Genomic DNA, 20,627 nt, shown 5'->3' with positions numbered 1-20,627 from the left:
TCACCCACTGTTGTAGGCTGACAGGGCCACCAGTGTATCAAAGTGACAGATGGACATAGAGACTCCAGCCCTCATCAGGCTCTTCAAATTTTATCAAACTGCATATGAGGAGGAAATTCACTCTGAGATCTATATTGGAAGATTGCTGGCAAGGCAATACAGACAAGAAATACCAGCTCAAGAAATAAAAGAATTACCGTGTTTCTGCATTATGGAACAGTATGTCATTGCATGATTTTATGCTATTTTCTCAAAGTTGTTCTTCACAGCACAGATGGATCCTCAACTGTGCAGCGTGTTGTCATCTACTCAGCGCCGTGTTATCATTAGTTACCGTGTAGTCAGTATTTTATTCTTGCCTCATTTTGTGGCCCCAAATCTCTCTCCTAAACTCTTCAAATCCTGCTCTGAAGATAGGATGATTAATATTGTCATAGTCATGATGCTCATAAGTGTTTTACAAATGTCAATCAATTAATTTTCACCACACCTGTGACTGTTGGCATTTTATGATCACTGCTTTAGTGTAGGTGACTGAGACACACAGACAAAGGTTAGAAAGTACCAGTCACTCAATAACAACATCTATCGCTGGATTGCTTGAGTTCCAAACTCCATTTCTCTTGATCTAATTTTCAGCTCTGTGCATACAGCACTTGTAAAATCAGACTCAAGACTCAAATCAAATATGAAGATTGTCAGTAACATACAATTAGTAACTATTTAGGAAGCAATTAATTAAATAACTTACCATGAATTATACAAGTTTTTTGAGGCAAAAACAGTTGTATAGTTTCATAGGTACAGCTATTCCTTTAATTATGAACCCCTCTCCCATTCTTCCTTCATTCCTCTTCCTCACTCCATACCCACCTTCTCATCTCCTTAAACAAACCTGCAGACCAGGCATGGCCTCAGTACCACACTACTGTTAGTCACCAGGTACTCATATCATGTTTCTACCCAGCTGTGAATGCAAGAACATGTGACCTCCAGGGATGTCGGATCACATATTTCACTCTCAAAATCTGCCTCACCCTCTCTCAGACCTGCAGCTCATGTACACCTGCAGTCACAGAGCTAGAAGGGAGCTTAAGAGATCCTTCCCCAAGCTGCCTGGCACACTTCATGTCCCACAGATGTTTGTCTAACCTAAAACCAGGAATTCTCTCCGGTGAACAAATTCTTGTGTTAAAATATCATTACTATTGCAACACTTCTCCAAATTTTCTGCCAAAATTGCTGGTCCTTCAGTTTAAATTCCAGCCTCCAGTGCTGACTGGGTGAGGAAGAGCTCCAGTGAAGAACATGGAAACTGGTCCTGTAATTAAAGACTATCATACACTCAAGAAAATAAAGCAAGATTTCATGGGGAACCAGCAATTTCTATGCTTTTTTGTGTAGAAAAATATATATGTATAGCGTGTGTGTGTATATGTAACATATATATATAATGTGTATATATGTTTGAATATAGTATATCTGAAATCAAAATAGTGATTCCTTAGTACACAGTAACATACAACAGGGAGCAATATATGCTGTGGATATTTTTAAGATTTTAAAGAATTTTTGTTTTTCCTCAATATTTAACCTTTTACTTTGAAATATGCTAAAAGCTAATACAAAAACAGTCAAAAAGTTGAAGTATTAGTATTGCTTAGCTTAAGCTTGAGAACTTAAAAGTAGACTTTAAATAACAAACTACCTTTTCTACTGATGTAGAGCAGCCTGATCTAGTAGAAAGTGCTCCAGCCCAAGGCAAAGAAGGTTGAAACTCGATGATCTTTAAGGTCCCTTCTAATCCAAACTGTTCAGTGATTCTACATAAATCAATCTTACAGGAGCAGCAGACAGTTTATTTAAGCCAATTTTCAATACACAAATTATTGCAGACTACAAACTAAACAGTATGTCTTTGTTTCGTGTGAAATGGCATAGTAGCAGTTGACGGGAACGAAAAACTTTATTCCAAATGCATGTTCTCCTCTTTAGGATTCTCTGTGAAGACTCCAATTCCAAGAGGTCATAAATGACATTTAGCACTGGCCCACATCAGTAGCTCTAGCTGTGCAGCAGCAGACTACTTTTTATCATTTTGACTACAGATGGAGGACATCCAGTTTTCTCTTCCGTACAAACAGAGAATATAGAGTCCTGACCAAGAATGTGGACTGTGGAAACCTTCCCACTTGCTGAGGAGGAATTAATTATCCAGTCCAGAGTATTGAAGGCAATCAGCAAAAAAATCAGCCTTTTTATCTATTTCTCATTCCTTGGAGTTTTAACACCTGTCATGCATCAGGAATCATTCACAAAATACATAAAGAATAAAATACAAGAAAAGCATCCACATGTTTGTGCAATGTGCCTTAGAGTATATTACAGATTTGTTAGGCCTTTTGAAATATGGCATTGGGAATAGGGTGAATTAAAGGGTAGGATCTAAAATGTCTGTCTGGGGCATCTGAGAATAAGTAGGGTGAAAACAGTCTGGTCACAGAAATTTTAAGTACACTTAAAAAGAAACCCTCATTCTGTCTTTCTGTATTTTCTCTTTACACCAGGAAATTCAACTTAGGAGCACTCTCTGACATTTTGAAATTTAATCCCAGATGAGATTCCTGTCAGAAATGCAGCCCCATGAAAATAATGAGATTCAACCAAATGCAAAATGTGTGACCTAAAATATCAAAAAAAAAATATTGCTATTAACTCTGTTGGAGAGAACGCAGTAGGAAGTGGCCATCAGACCTCAACCTGATAAGAGTAGCAGACAACAAGCAAGCAAAGGCATTGGACTGGAGAAACTGAATGAAGGTGGTGTAATGAGAATAGATTAAATGTGCTCAAGGGTGGAAAAACCCCAGGGACATTGCAACAGGGTTTCTGAAAGAGGGAATACAAATGAAAATTAAAAACATGATAAAACTTTTGATATACAGAGACACCTTAATGGCATTTTTATCTCAACAATTTCAAGCAGTTCTCCTTAAAGAAAGCCTAAAGCATGTGTCTGAAAGGAAGTGTAAACATTCGAAAACATGAAAGGAAAATGAGGAAAATGGTAATTCTCCTGCCATATTGATCGGCTGGGCTGGGATTCCTGTGGGCAAATGAAGACATGCATCTTTTACATCCCTGGTCCAGAGCTAGTTTCTTCAGCAAAGATAAGCTGGTACTTCTAAGATTCTACTTATTTCATCCTAAGGCAGACAACTAAAACAGGTCATATGGATCACCCTCTAAAAATGTCAATATATCTCCGCTGGCCATACGGGGAAGTGTGACAGAGCAGGTCAGCCTAAGTTGTCCAAAATGTACAACTCTGAAGTGAGGTAAGTTCAACTCCACTCAAAGTAGCCATTGTTTTCATATGAATGTTATGAAACTCTTGCTGACTTGTCAAAAAATGCAAAAAAATTTTCATGGGGACTTACCCTGAGGGTTATTGACCGAGGTGGTTTCTGAGGAGGATCTTCGTGAAGCCTGTCCCCCAAAGATGCCAGAACACGCTTCCGGTGGCCAATCAAGCTAATTTTTAAGACCTGAAATAATATCAAAAATACATCAATAAAAGAGCACATGGCAACCATTACATGAAGACCCATTCAGATTGAAGCCATTTTCTCTTCAAACATTTTAATGAGTTAGTCCTCTAGACAAGCTGAGCAGACAGGGAACTGTGTGAGGCAAAGAATCAGCAGAGAAAATGAGAGGTGAGATCAGAGAAAAAACACTGTAAAATGAAGGAAGAAACTAGAGCATGTATAGGTGTGAAAAATGAAAAAAAAAAAAACCAACAGACTTCAACATTAGTAAAGAGGAAACAAAAATGAAATGAAGAGAAGGCAGAAGAGCAGGAAGAAAAAAAGGGAAGCAGATGAGAAGACTGGAGAAGGAAATGCAAAGGTGCATACAAACAGTGAGTGATAAGCATTAAAGTGATTAATGGGATGGATGAGGACAAAAGTGAGAAACAGCCAGCCAATGCTTAGAGGAGGCAAGAAGGGAGAAAAGGAATTGTATGATAAGTAAATGTTATCACTTTTAAATCTATTCACCATGCCTTTCACAGTGTTGCTAGGAAAGGGTTAAAACCGCAAGATTTGGCAGAGGCATGAATAGTTTCTCTCAAAGTGACCTTGCAGCTGGGAATGCTAAAATTGTTGGTGTGGGAAAACTCCATTTATTATGCCTAATGTTCATCCTCTGCCTGTTTTGAGAAGTGGAAGTCCTGTGGAGAAATAACACACTCTCACAGACAGGGGGGAAGCCTTGTGTTATAGAGAGGAAGGAGCTCTCCCCTCCTCTCCCCTCCTGCCAGCTAGAATGGAGCCATGTCCCCATCCCTCCATCACCTGGTGTGGTTAGCAAGGTAATGAAATAAATCTACCCTGTGCATTTCAGCTGTGGTTTCAGGGTTACCCGTGGTTACCTGGATGTGTAGTTTCATACATATAGGTAATCTCCAAATATCTCATAGAGTTTGCATTACGATGTAGAATCATCCTTGTGTAAGAAACACTGGAATTGTAACAAAAACTTTACCCTGGAATTGTATTACTTTTTTTTTTCTTTTAATCAGACACAAAATCTCTGTTGCACAGAAACACGTCCATCAGTGGATAAGTTTACACACCTCATCTTTGCCCAAACGCCAAGAATGCTGCCAAAAAGTTGCCCCAAATTTACAGCAACTACTCCTCATTTGTATTTCTCTGTGTCCCTGACTGATACAAAACCACCACTGTTCTCAGGAAAAAAAGGGAGAGTAGAAGCAGCAAGCTGGAAAATTTAAGTATTAGTGGGAAAAAGAACATATTTCAATGCTATTCTTTAATAGCTACAATGGCTGCAATGTAAAGAGTGTGCAGCAGCACTAACTGTAGCAGCAAAGCCTCTGTTCTGCAAACAGCAGTGTCCTTACATAGCTCTTCCAGACTCTGCATGTGGCTTCATACTCCAGAGCTGCCTCCATTCCCTCTCAGAAAACAGTACTTTCCACTATATTTAGGATCACTGCGTGTCAACACCCTTCAGTTGAGAGGAAGTTCTCGCTCAACCTAGAAAAAGTAATAGTCCTCAAAAAAAACGTGGAAATGCTACATCTTAAATGAACAACTACCTCAGCTTAAGTGGTAGCACTAAGAGTGATAATTCATGAGAACAAACAAAACCCAAGCCCCAGCAACTCTCCTGATACTTAGATCCAGTGTTTCAAAAACAGTACAGCAACATGCTGTTACTATTCTGGTATCCATGCCTATCCATCCATTATCTTGCCTACCCATGCACACATGAATCCGTCCGCGTTTCCTCTGTTAGATGTCTCTGTGCTGTCTGATACTGTCGAACATCAATAACCTCTTTTCCGCCCGCTTCTCCAAAGCGATGGGCTGTGACACGAAGCAGATGGAGGCCTTCCTCAGAGAGGCGGCTTACAGGGGTGTTGCAGACACTGCAGCTCCGCAGCGGACACAAGCTGCAGCCCCACAAACCACCCTGCTATGTGCTATCCTTTCAATCTAAATCTAGAGAAGCACAAGGGAAGCTGAGATAATGCAGCACACAGAGACATGCCTGAGGCACGCAGGAGACTTAGTTATGTATTCGGTTTACACTAAGTGTCAAACAGAAGGGTGCACAGTTTATCGCTCTATTTAACTATATGAAACACGTGAATGAACTACAGCTGCTCTAAGCATTACTCAAGTAATGCACTTCAGTGAACTTGCTTCTTTGATAATGTTTCTCCATCAACAAGATCATTTATCCAGAGATTTTTAAGCCAAGCTAAAGTTCTTTGGGTTGTTTCAAGGTCCTCAGCACTCTGACTGCCTTATCAGCTATATCAAACCACACAAAGCAATTCTCTTTGACTTCACATAGCTGTTGAACAAGGGGAGAGAAAAGGACATGAGTCTTGAGGGACTGCACACATAAGAGATCAGCAGACGGGTCTCAATGACTAAATTACTTCAAAAATTGTTCTCAATTTGAAAGTGATACAGGTCTTTAAATACCATAGGCACTGCTAAGCTTATTCCACATTTCTGTTATAACGGTGGTCGCCCCAAATGTGAATGGGAGAGAGTTAATGAAACATATGGGCCTCAGGCAACAGGCAGCTGCATCCCAGTCTCATCTGGAGCACACAACTGAAGACAGCTGTATGCTTCTGGAAATGACTCCCTAGCAATTTGCTTACTTAGAAAACCTGTTTCTCGAATTAAAACCGTAAAATACTGTTTTCTGAAACACTTCTATACTTGAGTTACGAGGGTTTAACAAACATCCTGAAACTCTGGAAACTCATTCTGTGATGGATTATCCTTGACAGTATTTATCAAAAAATGTCAAATATCACAAATATAGGTCAACAGTGTGGAATGGTATAGTTGCCTAAAGCAGTGCCATAGAAATGTGTTCATGTTGAAAGTCTTGCACTTAAACAGCCCACAAGATAGCTTTCCTGGTATATAATTTCTATAAATCAGGTAATAGTGAACCCCATAACATTGAAACAACACTGAATAAGGACAGTCAATAGAGTGCACCTAAGTGTCATGCAGTGAGGCATTTTGTCAAAGGGATTTTAGCCCACTTACTATACAACAATGAAATGAGTTTTGCAGTGTGGCTGCAGGAATCAGCAACAACATGTTGTCACACTATTTGGAGCAGCTCTAGGCCCTCCACAGCACGTTATTTCATTACTAGGACAAAAGGAAAAAAACAAAGCATGCACATAACATGCTTCTTTCCACACTGACAGCATGATAACTGAGACAAAAATGACACTACTCAATTTTATGTATCTTATGTTGCAATACAATTAAAAGAGAACAGGGAAAATCATTCGTCCAAAGCACTGACACATGCACAAAAATTTAATCTTATTTTTACTTCTGCAGTCTGCAATGATTATCATATAAAACGAAATTCCACTAGAAAATGTAAGAAATCCACAAATATAACCAATGTAACACTTTGCATTTAGATCTCTGGCTTAGTTGACAGATGTTTCAAAAGACATATGTAGCCCAATAACTCCCTGATGAGAGTGTATGTGCAAATGCTGGAACTAACAAGTTTTTTCATCTAAAAATGAGCATTATTTCTGCAATATTCTTCTGCCTGAACTTTTCTCTCATTGAATAATAATATTCAATACTGTATGATTCTACTTTTTTATTTTCCAGAATATTACAAAGATTACTGAAATTCAAGATACTTATTCTCCTTCTTTTGGAATGATCTGAAAAATTTTTGTATCGGCTAAAATTAGGATCATAATAGCACAAGAGGTCTGGACTAAATGTGTAGCAGGAGTTGGACACTAGGAACCAGCTACAAAGTATAAAATTAAAGAGCGATCAGAACTGTGCTGGTGATTCCCTGGTAGCAGCATCCGACACCATCATTCAAGAAAAAAATGGCAAATGCAAGCCAAAAAAAAAAAGTGTGATCTTCCTATTTCTGCAAGGAAACAGCCCAAAAGGCTTTCCAAAATCAATATTATTTGCCATTTTACTGCTGGCCATATTGGAATAAACACAAAGCTATCTGGAATTACAGATGAAGGGATACATTGGATTATTACCCCTCTCCTGCCAGAACACTACACCACAGGGCTAATCCTGAAACATGGCAGGGCCCAGAATACCCAGGAAATGACCCCAGATCAACTGCACAGCTCACCTGACCAATGGGATTGGTTTAATTGAAAATTTGAAAAAGGATTAAATATACTTGTATAAGTTTTCAGCATCAATTTTCCAGAGCCTATCCACAGACTTGCTGTCAGTGTTAACAGTTAAAACAAACATACAAACAAAACCCACCAAACAAACAAAAAAGGTCAAAAAAATATCCATATTCTGCATTCTGACCAAGACTAATATTAGTGTAATACTTGGTATATTTTGAAAATTAAATAGGCCTAAGTCAGCTACAATACTTAAACTCAAAGAGGGCAAGTTTAGATCAGATATTAAAAAGAAATCATTCCCTGTGAGGATAGTGAGGCACTGGAAGGGGTTTCCCAGAGAAGTCATGGATGTCCCATCCCTAGAAGTGCCCAAGGCCAGGCTGGACAGGGCTCTGAGCAACCTGACCTAGTGGCACATGGCCCCCATGGCAAGGGGCTTGGAACGGGGTGCTCTTCAAGGTCCCCTGCAACCCAAACCCCTTTGTGATTCCATGAATGCCCAGTGGCTTTACCAACACCAGACAAAGCCAAATCAGGTCAAACCATATTCTATTGCATTTTTCACACGGGGATACTTCATGCTCTTTCTCAGCACATGGCAATGGAGAAGCACCAAAGCATCCTGCTGGTCAGAGGCTTGATGCAATTTCTCTGGTGACCACAGCTGCAGGGGAAGCAAGTGTTTATTATGCCTAGGAAGACACCTGTAAGAGACTTAGTATTTCATACCATAACGATTTAATATCATAAGGATATGAAATATACATCACAATCCTCTGGAATTAACTACCCAGCTGGAAACAGATGTCAGTTGTCTTGATGACAGTATTTCACAAAAGCCAATGGCTGTCTTGTAAGTCCCATTTCTATATGTCATCACGAGGAACTGATGTTTGTTTGTCCTCTATCACTCAAATAAATAATTGAGATGCAGATTTCTATTTAAGAGCATTGAGGAAGCAAAGCCCAAGAATCTTCTCCAAGTAAAGTTGCCATTGCCACTCCAGATCAGACTGAGGTGGGTGAGAATTCATTATTTTTTGTAGGGGTTCACAGGACAGGCTCTGTCCTGACTTGGCCAGACAAGCCATTTTTGTCATTACAGTGTTTTCCAAATTGGCTAATGGAAAATACCAGGTGCGCTAGAATTTTGTCTCCACTTAAGATAAAAAATAGTAACTCTAACTTTGTGCTTGTAATCAATAAACATTAATATTTCAGCAAAAAAAAAATAAATCAATTTAATATTTCCTTTAAAAACCCCAGGAAAATGCAGTGAAATAAGACCTGGGCGAAACTGATTACCTGGCCACTTTGCCTCCTGAGGCTATGTCTCAGTCTACACGCTGAACTGTTTTTTAAAAACAATTTTTTAATTAAAAAGTTAAATACATGGCTTTTTACAAAATAAGCCACACTTAAATAATTTTACAAACCTCAGATGTAACGACAAAAATTACATATCTGCATTTTTGTCACAGTAGTCTCAAACTTCCATAAATCAGAAATCTTAAAGAACTCTTATACATACAAACACCAAGATTGTTACAAAAATGATTACCTATTCTAAGAGACAAGGCTGAAAATATTTAGATGAAAAATGGCAAGCACTAAGCATGTCTGTACATTAAGGAAAATATTCAATTTTCACAGGAAGGAAGTAGAAAAAATATTAGACAATTTGAAAGGTGGAACGTATTCCCAAATTGTGTGCTAGAAGACAGATCGTTTCCTCCACTGAGGACTTGCATTTTCACCTGTGCGTTGAGCTAATGACAGGTCCAGTTACTGGTTCAGATCAGATCTGAAGAATGTGTGGCCACAGAGACCGGAGTACTTACTCCTTGAGGTCTTCAGTGTTAATCATATAGCACTATAAGAGAGCAATTGCAATACCGATATGTTATCCCACTATATTTTGCAGGGTTACTTACGCAGCAGATAAATTATAATTAAAGTTACTGGTATTACAACACATTTCATAATGAGCTAATAATTTATTTATCTATTTTTAATAGGCAATTATCAGCAAAGCACATTAATCTGTACACAAGCATGAAACACAGCTCATGTAATGAGAAATAAGAGATAAAATAAAAATCTCTATAGAAAATTTTAATAGCTCTAAAATGGATTTTTTTCTTTTTTTCTGATTTTGACCCAGGTTCACTGCAGACTTAATTCCAAGCAAAAGGGAAAAAACCCCAAACATTCAAGCCATTCAAAGAATGGGACATTTGCCTACTAAGTAAATGGCTTTTTTTAAAGCCATCTAATAACATAGAGTAATGAGAGATTTTACAATATCAGAAGAAGCAAACAACCATTCACTGCTTGGAGTAAAAATGCAGACTGCTCTAGCTCACAGTCATAACCAAGGCTGTATGAAAAGTTAAGCTTTGCAATATGTGAATAGTACCAGTAAATTATAAAGATATTAATATATTAGGATTGGAAATTATTTACTTCTATATTATGCAATTATATAGTCTGATAAAATTTGTAGCAAAAATTGTGAAAAACCTAAGATGGTGTTAAATATCTTCTACTACAAGACTTTAATGAAAGTGCCTCTAAGTTTTTTTGTCTCTTTTTTTTTTTTTAAATCATCAACATTCTTTAGATATACAGTGAGTGCAGAAAGACTGTCATCAACATACAGAAGGAAAACCCAAACACTGCAGAGAAGAACCTGGACTGAGGATCAGAATTAATGTCAAGAAATGCTATTCAGAACAGATTTAGTTCTTGGTATATTTGTCAGTTACCAGATGTGTGCATGAAGACCTAATTACTTCTGCATACAATTATTTCAGTTTTGTAAACATATTTTTCTGTATTGTAAAACATTCACAATAAAAGCACGGATTCCACTCTGGAATATCTAGTTCAAGCAAGATCTATGCACAGAGGCTATGGCTTCACTCCGGCTGTGCTACCATAGAGCCATAGAAACATAGAAATCATTTAAGTTGCAAAAGGCCCTTAAGGTCACTGAGTCCAACCACAGAACTAAAACTGCCAGGTCCAACATGTCCCTAAATGCCTATCGACACGTCTTTTGAATATCTCCAGGAATGGTGACTCCACCACTTCCCTGCATAGCCTGTGCCAGTGCTTGAAAACAGTTTTGGTGAAGATATTTTTTCCTAATATCCAAACTAAACCTCCTCTGGTGCAGCTTGTGGTGATTTCCTTTTTTTCTGTCACTCATAACTTGGGAGAAGAGGCCAACTCCCACCTGGTTACAGCCTCGTTTCAGGAGGTTGTAGACAACAATAAGGCCCCCCTGAGTCTCCTCTTCTCCAGGCTGAACACCTCCAGCTCCCTCAGCCGCTCATCAGACTTGTGCTGCAGACCCTTCCCCAGCTCCACTGTCCTACTCTGGACATACTCAAGCGCGCTATGGAGCGGTTCATTCAGGACACGCAGCAATCCAAAATATACTTATCCCCTAGGGCAGTGTATATCCCTGAGTCACAAACATGACAATGCATTATTGTTATACTTGCAACCTTAATAATTACTCATTTTTGAAGTGGAAAAGTTGTAAAAGTATCATCATGATAAAATCTGAAAAGTGTTTGTAGGCTTTGATACAAGAGCGATCACTGCGAATTCAGTACTATACTACTATGAACTGACAGCACGATGCTAAGGCCACAACCCACCCCAATTCACTGCCAAAATACAGGTGCATTGTCCTATAAATTTCATTAAAACAGTGTGGAACTGCTTCCTTAGAAGAAAGATCTGCAGAAAGAAATATGGACCTGGGAGGTGGGCAGGGAGCAGCTCTCTGTATGGCCAGCTCCTCATCTCCTTTGTTCCTTGATCATAGAAACACTAACATTGGCACAAGTAAGTGGGCTGGAAAGTACAGGCAGAGATAGAGGAAAGAAGAAGGGGTGGAAATCTCATTTTCAACAGTTGCTTGTGCTTACAGCAGCACGAGCCAAACACGAGATGAACCCACTAGAGGGAAACTGCAGCTACTTTCACAATGGACCAGCCAAAGGAGGAGAGTAGCTAGAATAAAAAAAGTCTGTAAAGAGCCATAAAGCAAATGCTTTAACAGAAACCATGGTCTGTGAGCCCATGCATTTTAGTACTCAGCAGCTCTTGTCTTAACAGTTATCAGCGTGGACTCACTCTACTGCAGAGTGTCAGCTTGCCCTCAGCCATACCACTGTCATCGACAACGTTTGGCACACTGAAGGAAAACCACATTTTTGTGACATGCTGGTAATAGGCAGTTTTGTTTTTGGGCACGGTGGGTAATGCCATACAGGAACGTCACTGCTATCAAGATCTTAATTTCATTAATTTACAGCCAATATGCACCAACAAATATGACATGATGTAAAGAGGATCCTCAATTATCACTCTACGTGCACTGCAGCAACAGCCAGCTGACAATTTCATCACTTTTCTTTCAGCAAGGATGCTCCCTAGCAGAATAAACTTTGAATAACTGATAAATTCAGTCTCAGTTATGTTGTGACATACAACCTTAGCATAAAAATAATTAATTTAAAAAATTATCCATCTATTTATTTTTTCAGACATTTTTTACTATCTTGGTTTGTAATCTTTGCTCATTAAACAATTATTGAATTAAATGCCAGCCCCTCTTCCCAAGTTTCACACTCCCATCTACCTTCATCAACTTTATCCTTTAACACCAAATGGAAGAAGCTACTGCATACATAAAAGCTACCAAATCATCTCAACTCCAGCTAAATTTATCTACTGTTTTCTTTCAGGTAAAATGATTGATCAGCCTACTTTAAATAAAGTAAGAGAAATTTTGACTAATCTACATTCAGTTTGGATTGTGACGCTGCTTTCCGAATTCTTAACCCCAAATCTTGTACAGTTTCCAAGTACATGACATGGCTTTAAAAAAGCCATTAGTTCTCCTTTATATCCTGACTTTGTTCGTATCTGTCACAATGGTATCAATGATAGTCCTTATCTTAAAAAAGGCAATGGCCACCACGGCAGAGCAGAATCATTCATCACAGGCAGAGCCAGCATCGTCCTGTACTTTGACTCTTAATCTGTGAGGAGGAAGCACCGTGGGTGGGAAAGAACAGGTTCTATAAGCACAGCAGGATGGCTGGATTAACTCTGCCAGGGGCAGCAAGGGGACAGCAAAAGCATTTCTCAAAATATCTTTTTCTTTCATGCTTTGAGGTAAGAGCAGGAAGGAATACCATCAAAAAGTGGGGTTACAAAGGGATACAAATAAAGTGGCAAAAACATTAATTCGTCAACAGCTCAAGTAAATTCTTCCCATGTGGCTCTGAGCAATGCAACGAATTCCAGCAGAAAAGATTACTGCCTGCGTGATTTGAGAGAGATTGAAAACACAAGGCAGTTGAGAACTTACATATCTTCTTATGCAGATTCCTTCATTAAACATTCAGCATTGGTCTGGCTTAAGAAAGAAACATCTTTGTACATAACCAAATTAGAACAAAGCAAGTTGTACCGAAGAGCTCTCCAAACATGAGATTGATTTTGTACTATGGTTAAAAAAACCAAAAAAGATAAACCAAACTTCTTATTAACAGTGAAAACTGGCAAAATTTTGGTCATCTCAAACTTCTTGTCCTTAGAGCTATTTTATAAATGAAAAAGAATATAGATGCATGTTTCTGAATCCACAGTTTGGACAGATCCATTATTAATGAAGCATTCTGGCAAAACCCACCAGTGAATGGATTGTCATGGGAAAGGCTTTCTTGCCTTTCTATTCTATTTGAATTTTCTCAGTGAGAAGGGCTGTACAGGACTGACTTCTTATACAGGGTAATGCAGCATGTCCTCTACACCTCTACTCTTTCTTCTTTTTCTCTTCAGTCTTATAAAAAGTTCCTGAAAAAGGAAGGTTCTCTTCAAAGGGATGATAAACTTCATCTCCATAGCTCAGGCTTTGATTTTCTTGTTCTTTATCTTAACCCCATCCAAACCATACAATAAAGTCAAAAGAAGGAAAGACCTCCTTCTCCAAGGATTCCATTCCTCACTTTTCCCATCAGCAGCAGTAACACCAGCAGGTCCTTATTTTGCAGAGTGTTACATGAGTGGATTTTTGGACCTCCATGAAACCAAAATGCCTCATCAAACTTGTGGTTTCAGCTAACTGCAGGAAAGTTGTCCCATGCTGAAAGAAGTCAGATGCCCTGAATCATGTCTATAATGATTTCTAAACCACAGTGAATGTTGTCAAGAATCTCCCCAATCTCTAATCAGGTCTTTTTACAATTCTAAATATTGTAATACAGCAAACATCTTGGCAGTGCTAACTTAAACTTAGTATTGTTAGCTTAACAGTTGGGCTCGATCATCTCAGAAGTCTCTTCTTGCCTAAATGTTCCTATGATTATCAATATCCTTAACCTAATGACTAACGTGTCTGATTCTTGAATTATGGTTTTTGTTGATATTTAACCTAAATGGTCACATCTATAGCTCTTGTTTTGTCCTCACTGATTTCTGAAAAGAATCCATCATTATGAAATGTTTTACTTCTGCAAGTCATTTATTGTAACACACATACAAGTTTTCAAAACTCTCCTACCAAGAACAGAAATTTGTTTTCTTGTCCTAGTTTGTCTTAAGTGAACATAAGGAATATAATGTATAAACATGTTATCCCAAGTGAAATATAAAGGGAACCATGCTAGAGGACAGAAATCTACAACTTTTTATACACACTCCTCTTGCTACTACGCACAATATTCATATATCGCTGTCCTTTTTTGTGTTCTGTTGTTGACTGATTTTCAAATACCCAGTAGCTCTAGTCCTCCTGCCCAAATTATTCCCCTGTACTGCTGTTCAGTGATATACTCAGAGCTCATTATAGTCTCATGTGATCTGTATTTTCAAAATAAATCACTTCCACATTTCTTCAATTAAATCTTATATAACTGATTCAGCCCATTTATGCACTATGAAGCTCATACTCTCTTTTAATCCTATTTTACAAATTTTACTACAATGTTAAATAATCACTTTTCCGATCAGAAATAATGCCATGAAAATCCACATTTGTTTGGGATGACAAGTTTTGCTGCAGCAAAAAATAGATTAGTTTACATGGACATTTATATATCTTAATTTACAGTATTAGGTATAATAGCCAGAGGCATTATTGTGAAGCCAATTAAGTTTCTATATGATCTTGTCTCAAACATGCACTACCCTACAGATCACATTAACACACTAGAATACAAGAAATCCTGTCATGAACATTTTACACCAAATCACCACATGAACTGTGATTAATAATGAATCAGAAGAGTGGATTTATAAGAATAACAAGCAAAGTGGAAAAAACCCTCTTATTATGGACAATTAGCTGACAAAGTAATCTACATATTTGCTATGTTCTAATATGTAGCTACCTGGGGTATCTTCACATGACTTACTTAAAATGTATTTCTGAGTTGTACTAGAGAATTAAACAACATTTTGGCTTTTCAAATTAGTCAGTAAGCCTAAATTTAGTCATCCTTAAGTATAGTTTTAGAAAGTCTACTCTTCAGGCATACATCTCATTTATGTGGGTTTTTTAATTCTTCCTGTATTTGTGATCCAGATCTGGATCCAAAAAAGTGTAAGCCTTTTCTCATTTTAAGAATCCTGACATTTAAACTTATTTCTTTCTGCTATAATAAGAATCTTTGAATCATAAAATATTTTCCATTCATATTTTGTGTCCATATTTTCTTCTCAAACAGATTTTTCACAGGTACTCAACTGCATAAGTAAAACAAATTTCCAAACAGAATTGTAAGGAAATGACTGTGTTGAATTTTAAATATGCTTTTGAAATGCTACATTATATTTTTGCATTAAAAAGCACAGGCTTACTTAGCAGTGGAAAATTTCTTAATTTTCAGGAACTTTTTCTGTGCTTCACCCTAAACTTGGTCCAGTGATCTTTCATGAGTGAACACTGACCACAAGGAATTTACCAAGCGCTGATGTTCCCTCTGAGCCCTGGAAGCCGGGTGCCCCTCGCCAGCTTTGGGCCCAAAGGACAGAACCAGCACAAGAGTGCTGCAGGCAGGATTTTGCCATCAAAAACTGGCATGGATGGACTGGGAAAAATTATCCAGATTCTTCACACTTGAAGAAATAGAATTAGACCTAAAATTAGCAAAACATTTTAAAATAATAAAAAAAAGCTGACTTGGAAGGGCCCCACCAGGGTCATCAAGTCCAGCTCCTGGCCCTGCACAGGGTCATCTCCAAGAGTCACACCATGTGCCTGAGAGTATCGTGCAAACGCTTCTTGAACTCTGTCAGGCTTGCTGTGACCACTTCCCTGGAGAGCCTGTTCCAGTGTCCAAACACCCTCTGGGTGAAAACACCAAATGTACTGTCTCTTCAGAATTGCTCAGGTATGTGAAAATGTGTATTTCCATTTAGAAAACAGGGAGCAATGCACAGTGCACTAACTAGCTTCCTGAAATTTCAAGACTGTTTCCAGACAACAATCTACTGGCAGAGCCTTCTAGGGACTGACACAGAAGCTCCACAAATTTTCCTACCACCAGCCCAGTGCACCCTCCCTGCCTGGAGCTGCTTTGCTGCATTTCTGCTTCACCTCCGGCTCCATCTCAGACATCAATGAATGCTCTCATCTTCAGAGAGAGCTAGGACCGTGAACATAACAATCTACATGTGTCTTACAGACCAGTGGGAAAGAAGACCTTGTACAGGCCAGGGATTCTTCCACATCCATGCTCAGAGAAAGCACACAAATGATAAAATACCATGTGCAAATCATAAATGAAAAGATGGTGAGAGACACCATGAGTTACAATTAAGTACTAACTGTACAAGGAATTATATCTGTTGAGAACTTAAAATGCAAATGTTAACTTTTGTTAATCTGCTCCTTAACTGCAGATACAACCAACACAAGCTCCTGAAAGAATAAAGCAAAATGAGAATTTGAAATCTACAAGAGATAAAATGAATGCCAGAATTTTAAGAGGATGAATAACACGAGAGAAGAATAGGAAGACCAGAAAAGGGATCATTATAGTAATCAGATGAGAAATAGCTAATGAAAGGATTAACATTTTACAATAAAATTAAAAAGCAGCTATTTGAAGGATATCATTAAGTGACATCAGAAGGCATTTGTGATAACCGGAGTAGATTGTTTTATCTGTCTCTTCTGGCTGTTCAGGTAACTTTCCTATTTTCTTCTTTGCAAATTCAACTTCTTTCCCTCTATGTCAACCTTCTCCCTCTCTCTCTTCACATCTTCTTTTCAGCTCAAGAAACCCTACATTCCTTTTCCCTTGCAGCTTTCCTCTAGGTTCCCTTCATTTCTTCACCAGCCATCACTCACCACCCAGCTCAGCAATTTATCTGCACTTGCAACCATATTCCCACCTCATTCAGCTGACCACTGCAGAGGTGACAGGGAGAAGTGACAGCAAAAGAATGAGCAAAAACTACCAATTAATGAATAAGGCAAAAAGTCCATGGAAAAATGGAAAATAAGCAGTTGGATTAATAATAAAGTCAGGTTTGAGTTAATGGCATCTCTTCTCCTCTACAAGCAGTGAAATAACCATGTAATGAACATTTTTATCTACGTTTAACATCTAATATATACATTATTTACAGGATAACCACTCAGGGCTGCAGAAAAAGACCACCTCATTCTTCAGCAAGCTCTGTCCTTATTTTGCAACCCTAGTAAAAGCGTAGAAGAAAGGATTACAGGTGCCCTCACCCCGATAAGTCACAGTTGTACTAATTACCAAAGAGGAGCAGCCTTGCCCTTAATGGGTTGCAGCTGTGACTCAAAGATAAGTGTGATAAAAGGGGTTTGAGGAAAAAGGAACCTGTAGAAACACAAAGGACAAACAAGGAAGAGAGTTGCTCCTGTAAAAGATCTGCTGCGAGGTCAGTTGGGGTCTGATGAGATTAGAGGCTGCAGTCATAGTCTAACTAGGTAAAAGCCTGCGGTCAGAGGTGGCAAGGAAGTACTTGCAGTCATATTCCAGCAGGAAACACAGTCTGCAGTTGGAACCTTCAGTAGGACTTTGCTGTAGTCAGTCCGGATGGCTAAGCTGTAAAGAATAAACCAGGACCCTTTTCACGTTGTTAAATGAGTCTGTGTCTTGCCTCACTTCTACCCCTAATGAGAGATCTGCTGCAGCACTCTAGGATACTGTGCAAATGAAGAGAACAAGCACCCACGTACATTTCTATTCTTTCATGGTCTGTGCAGTCTTGTGTGTAAGTGGTGCTGCAAGGAGAACTGCAACACCTCCCCTCATCAGCTGCGATCTAGGACGACTGAGTTTACTACCACACATAGTATGACTGCTTAATTCTGTACTGAGATAAAACATAGAGAACACAATGTTTTACCAATAGGAAGAATTTTGGAGAAGGGCTGGTTATTCAATAACATTTTGAAGAAAAAACTGATTTTGTGAATGTGGGCTCCAGGTATGGATTATCATTTGTATAAAGTTGTGCATCTAAGTTTTAGTTATTTAAAATCCCATACAATCTCCTCACCAGGACATATTTTCTTACTGTCTAAACCAAAGATTATTACTGTATATATACAGGAAATACTTAAAAAACATAAAAATTTGCTCTTGTTTGTTATCACTGTATCATTTTGATAAAGAATTTCATAAGCTCCCAGAAATATACATGTATGTTAAGATCATCTAGGGTCACCTTTAATAATTTTCAAGATTCAGTGGTTCAGAATTTAATATTTTTAACAAAATATGGCATGTGTTTGTACCAGCAAGTTTCACCCCCCATTATCCATCTCTCCTACAACACCTTTCTAGTATAAAAACTCCTTCTGCTTGCTCACAGAATACTAATTTGGCTTCATTTAAATGCTAAAGCAATTCAGTCCAGCTATCTCATTTAAAACATGCATAAAGCTGTGAAACAATTGACAAGCACAATGAAGAGTGTCTACCATAATATTTGCATGGAATTATTTTTCAATAGGTGCTAAATACCAAAAGCTCATCCTAGCCATCTTCTTCCCCCCATCTCCCCGCCTCCACACACATATATCTCTTAAAATCAGGGAAGAGAAAAGGGCAGTATTTCCCTCACAGCTCACCACTTCATTTGACCTGCTACAATTAGTAGCCAGAGGATGTATATGCAGAAAATATATATATATAAGTTTCTCTTTGTGCAAGGGCAGCCACTTATTCTTTGAAGTTCAATCACATTTTTATTCTGTGTGTGTGATAAGAAAATGTGCATTAACAAAGCCTACATCAAAAATAAATCCAGGACAGGAAGAATTTCTGTATATGAAAAGTACAAAAACTCTAAACACAGAGCACTATATGGAAAAGACCTGGGCTGGTATCCCCTGGAGATACCTTCCAGTGGCCTGTATTGACAAATCTCTCAGACCACTCTCCTCACAGAGGCATAGTTTTAAGGCATAAAATGGAAAGTATAATGAATCTTACATTGGCATGATTCATTGAGTTGATTGCAAACACTTGGTGTGCAAGTATGTGAGATTTAAATAAATACACCCACTCCTAAGTAAAAATGCATGATGTGTGTTACCATCTTTGTACACAGACAGTGGCTAGAAAGTAGGGAAGAAAAATGTGCAAGAGACCCCTCCTCATACTACTGCAGCAGAGCCAGCCACAAGAAGCCCGAGAAACAGAGACCACCAAAGCCTGGACTGGAGTAGCAGCAATATCCGCTAGGTCAGAGAAAAGTGGGAGGTAAGCTTCCTCTTTCTGGGGTACACAACTGAGGAATTAGTCAGATGTTCTCACAGAGGTTCACACAATCTATTTTAAGTTCAAAATCAAGGCAGCTGCCCCCACCCCAAACAAAAATGCAGACACAAGCTACTGTGCTAAAATGTTCCTCACAACAGAAGAGAAAGTACACGGACAAGTGAGAGAGCAAAACCTGATAAAACTTACAACTGAGATTAAGATGAGATGAAAAAACCTTTTCTTTCTGAAATCTCTAATTCCTGAAAGGTTAAAAAAACTCCAGAGATCTATCAGCAGAAGAGTCACTAGTTGTCTTGGTTTGAAAAGATAGGCATCTGCTAGGGAGAGGCAGGACCTCTCTAGGAATGGGGAATTCCAATCCCTTCCCTCCCTCTAAGTTATTATAATTTAGAAGATTAAAGGGGCTTTTCAGAGCTATGGGGAAAGGAATAACAGTTCTTTACTAGTAAATATAACAGGACAAACAAACAAAAAACAGCAATAATAATAATAACAAACAGAACCAAGAACCCCGAGGGGCTTTGTCTCACAAGCCCTGGGCAGTCTGATTTCTTGGGACCTCGAGAGCACCAATCCGAAATGGTGGAAAAACTCCGGGCTGATGGCTGGGAACATTGGGTTGTCCCAGCAGGCAGGGGGTGTCCCCGCAGGCAAAGTGAGCAGTGCTGAAGAAGCCGCGACAGCTGGACGGGGCTGACCCAGCTCCAGCAGGGCAGGCGAGGAGCTCCGAATTCCTGGGCGCTCCAGCAGATGTTGGATGGTGGTAGAATTCCCAGGACCGGACCCTCCATTAACAGTGGACTCCTCATGCAGCCAGCAGTCGCCCACCCGTCCTCTCCCAAGCCGAGAGCAGAAGAGCACACCCTCAGCTCCTGGGGACCCCGAGCCTTTCCCTTCCCCCCAGACTAAGTGATCTACTTCTTTTTTGTGGGTCAAGTACCCTTTAAGCATCAGTATTTAGTCTCTTAGCAACTTATGGGGGGAAAAATTCTATAGGAAAACTTAACCCCCAACACTAGTAAAAAGAATTTCTTTCAGAGAGTAAATATAACTTTGGTTGTGCAGATTGCAAGAAGATAAGAATTGTTATTGGACACATCTGTATTTCTAGATAT

At 38.9% G+C, this 20,627-nt stretch overlaps 1 protein-coding gene across 1 annotated transcript in view; it reads right to left on the bottom strand.

Annotated features, from left to right (window-relative positions):
* ANKS1B (ankyrin repeat and sterile alpha motif domain containing 1B) overlaps window positions 1-20,627 on the bottom strand; it is a 431,424-nt gene that overhangs the window by 45,754 nt on the left and 365,043 nt on the right. Inside the window, 1 exon segment of the mRNA XM_058420203.1 lies at window positions 3,441-3,548. Within this exon segment, the coding sequence (XP_058276186.1) occupies window positions 3,441-3,548 (108 nt within the window).

This window comes from Hirundo rustica, chromosome 4 (assembly GCF_015227805.2).
Source record: "Hirundo rustica isolate bHirRus1 chromosome 4, bHirRus1.pri.v3, whole genome shotgun sequence".
Classification (NCBI taxonomy): Eukaryota; Metazoa; Chordata; class Aves; order Passeriformes; family Hirundinidae; genus Hirundo; species Hirundo rustica.
The sequence above is the reverse complement of the archived record's forward strand: the minus strand, read 5'-3'. Positions and strand labels throughout refer to the sequence as shown.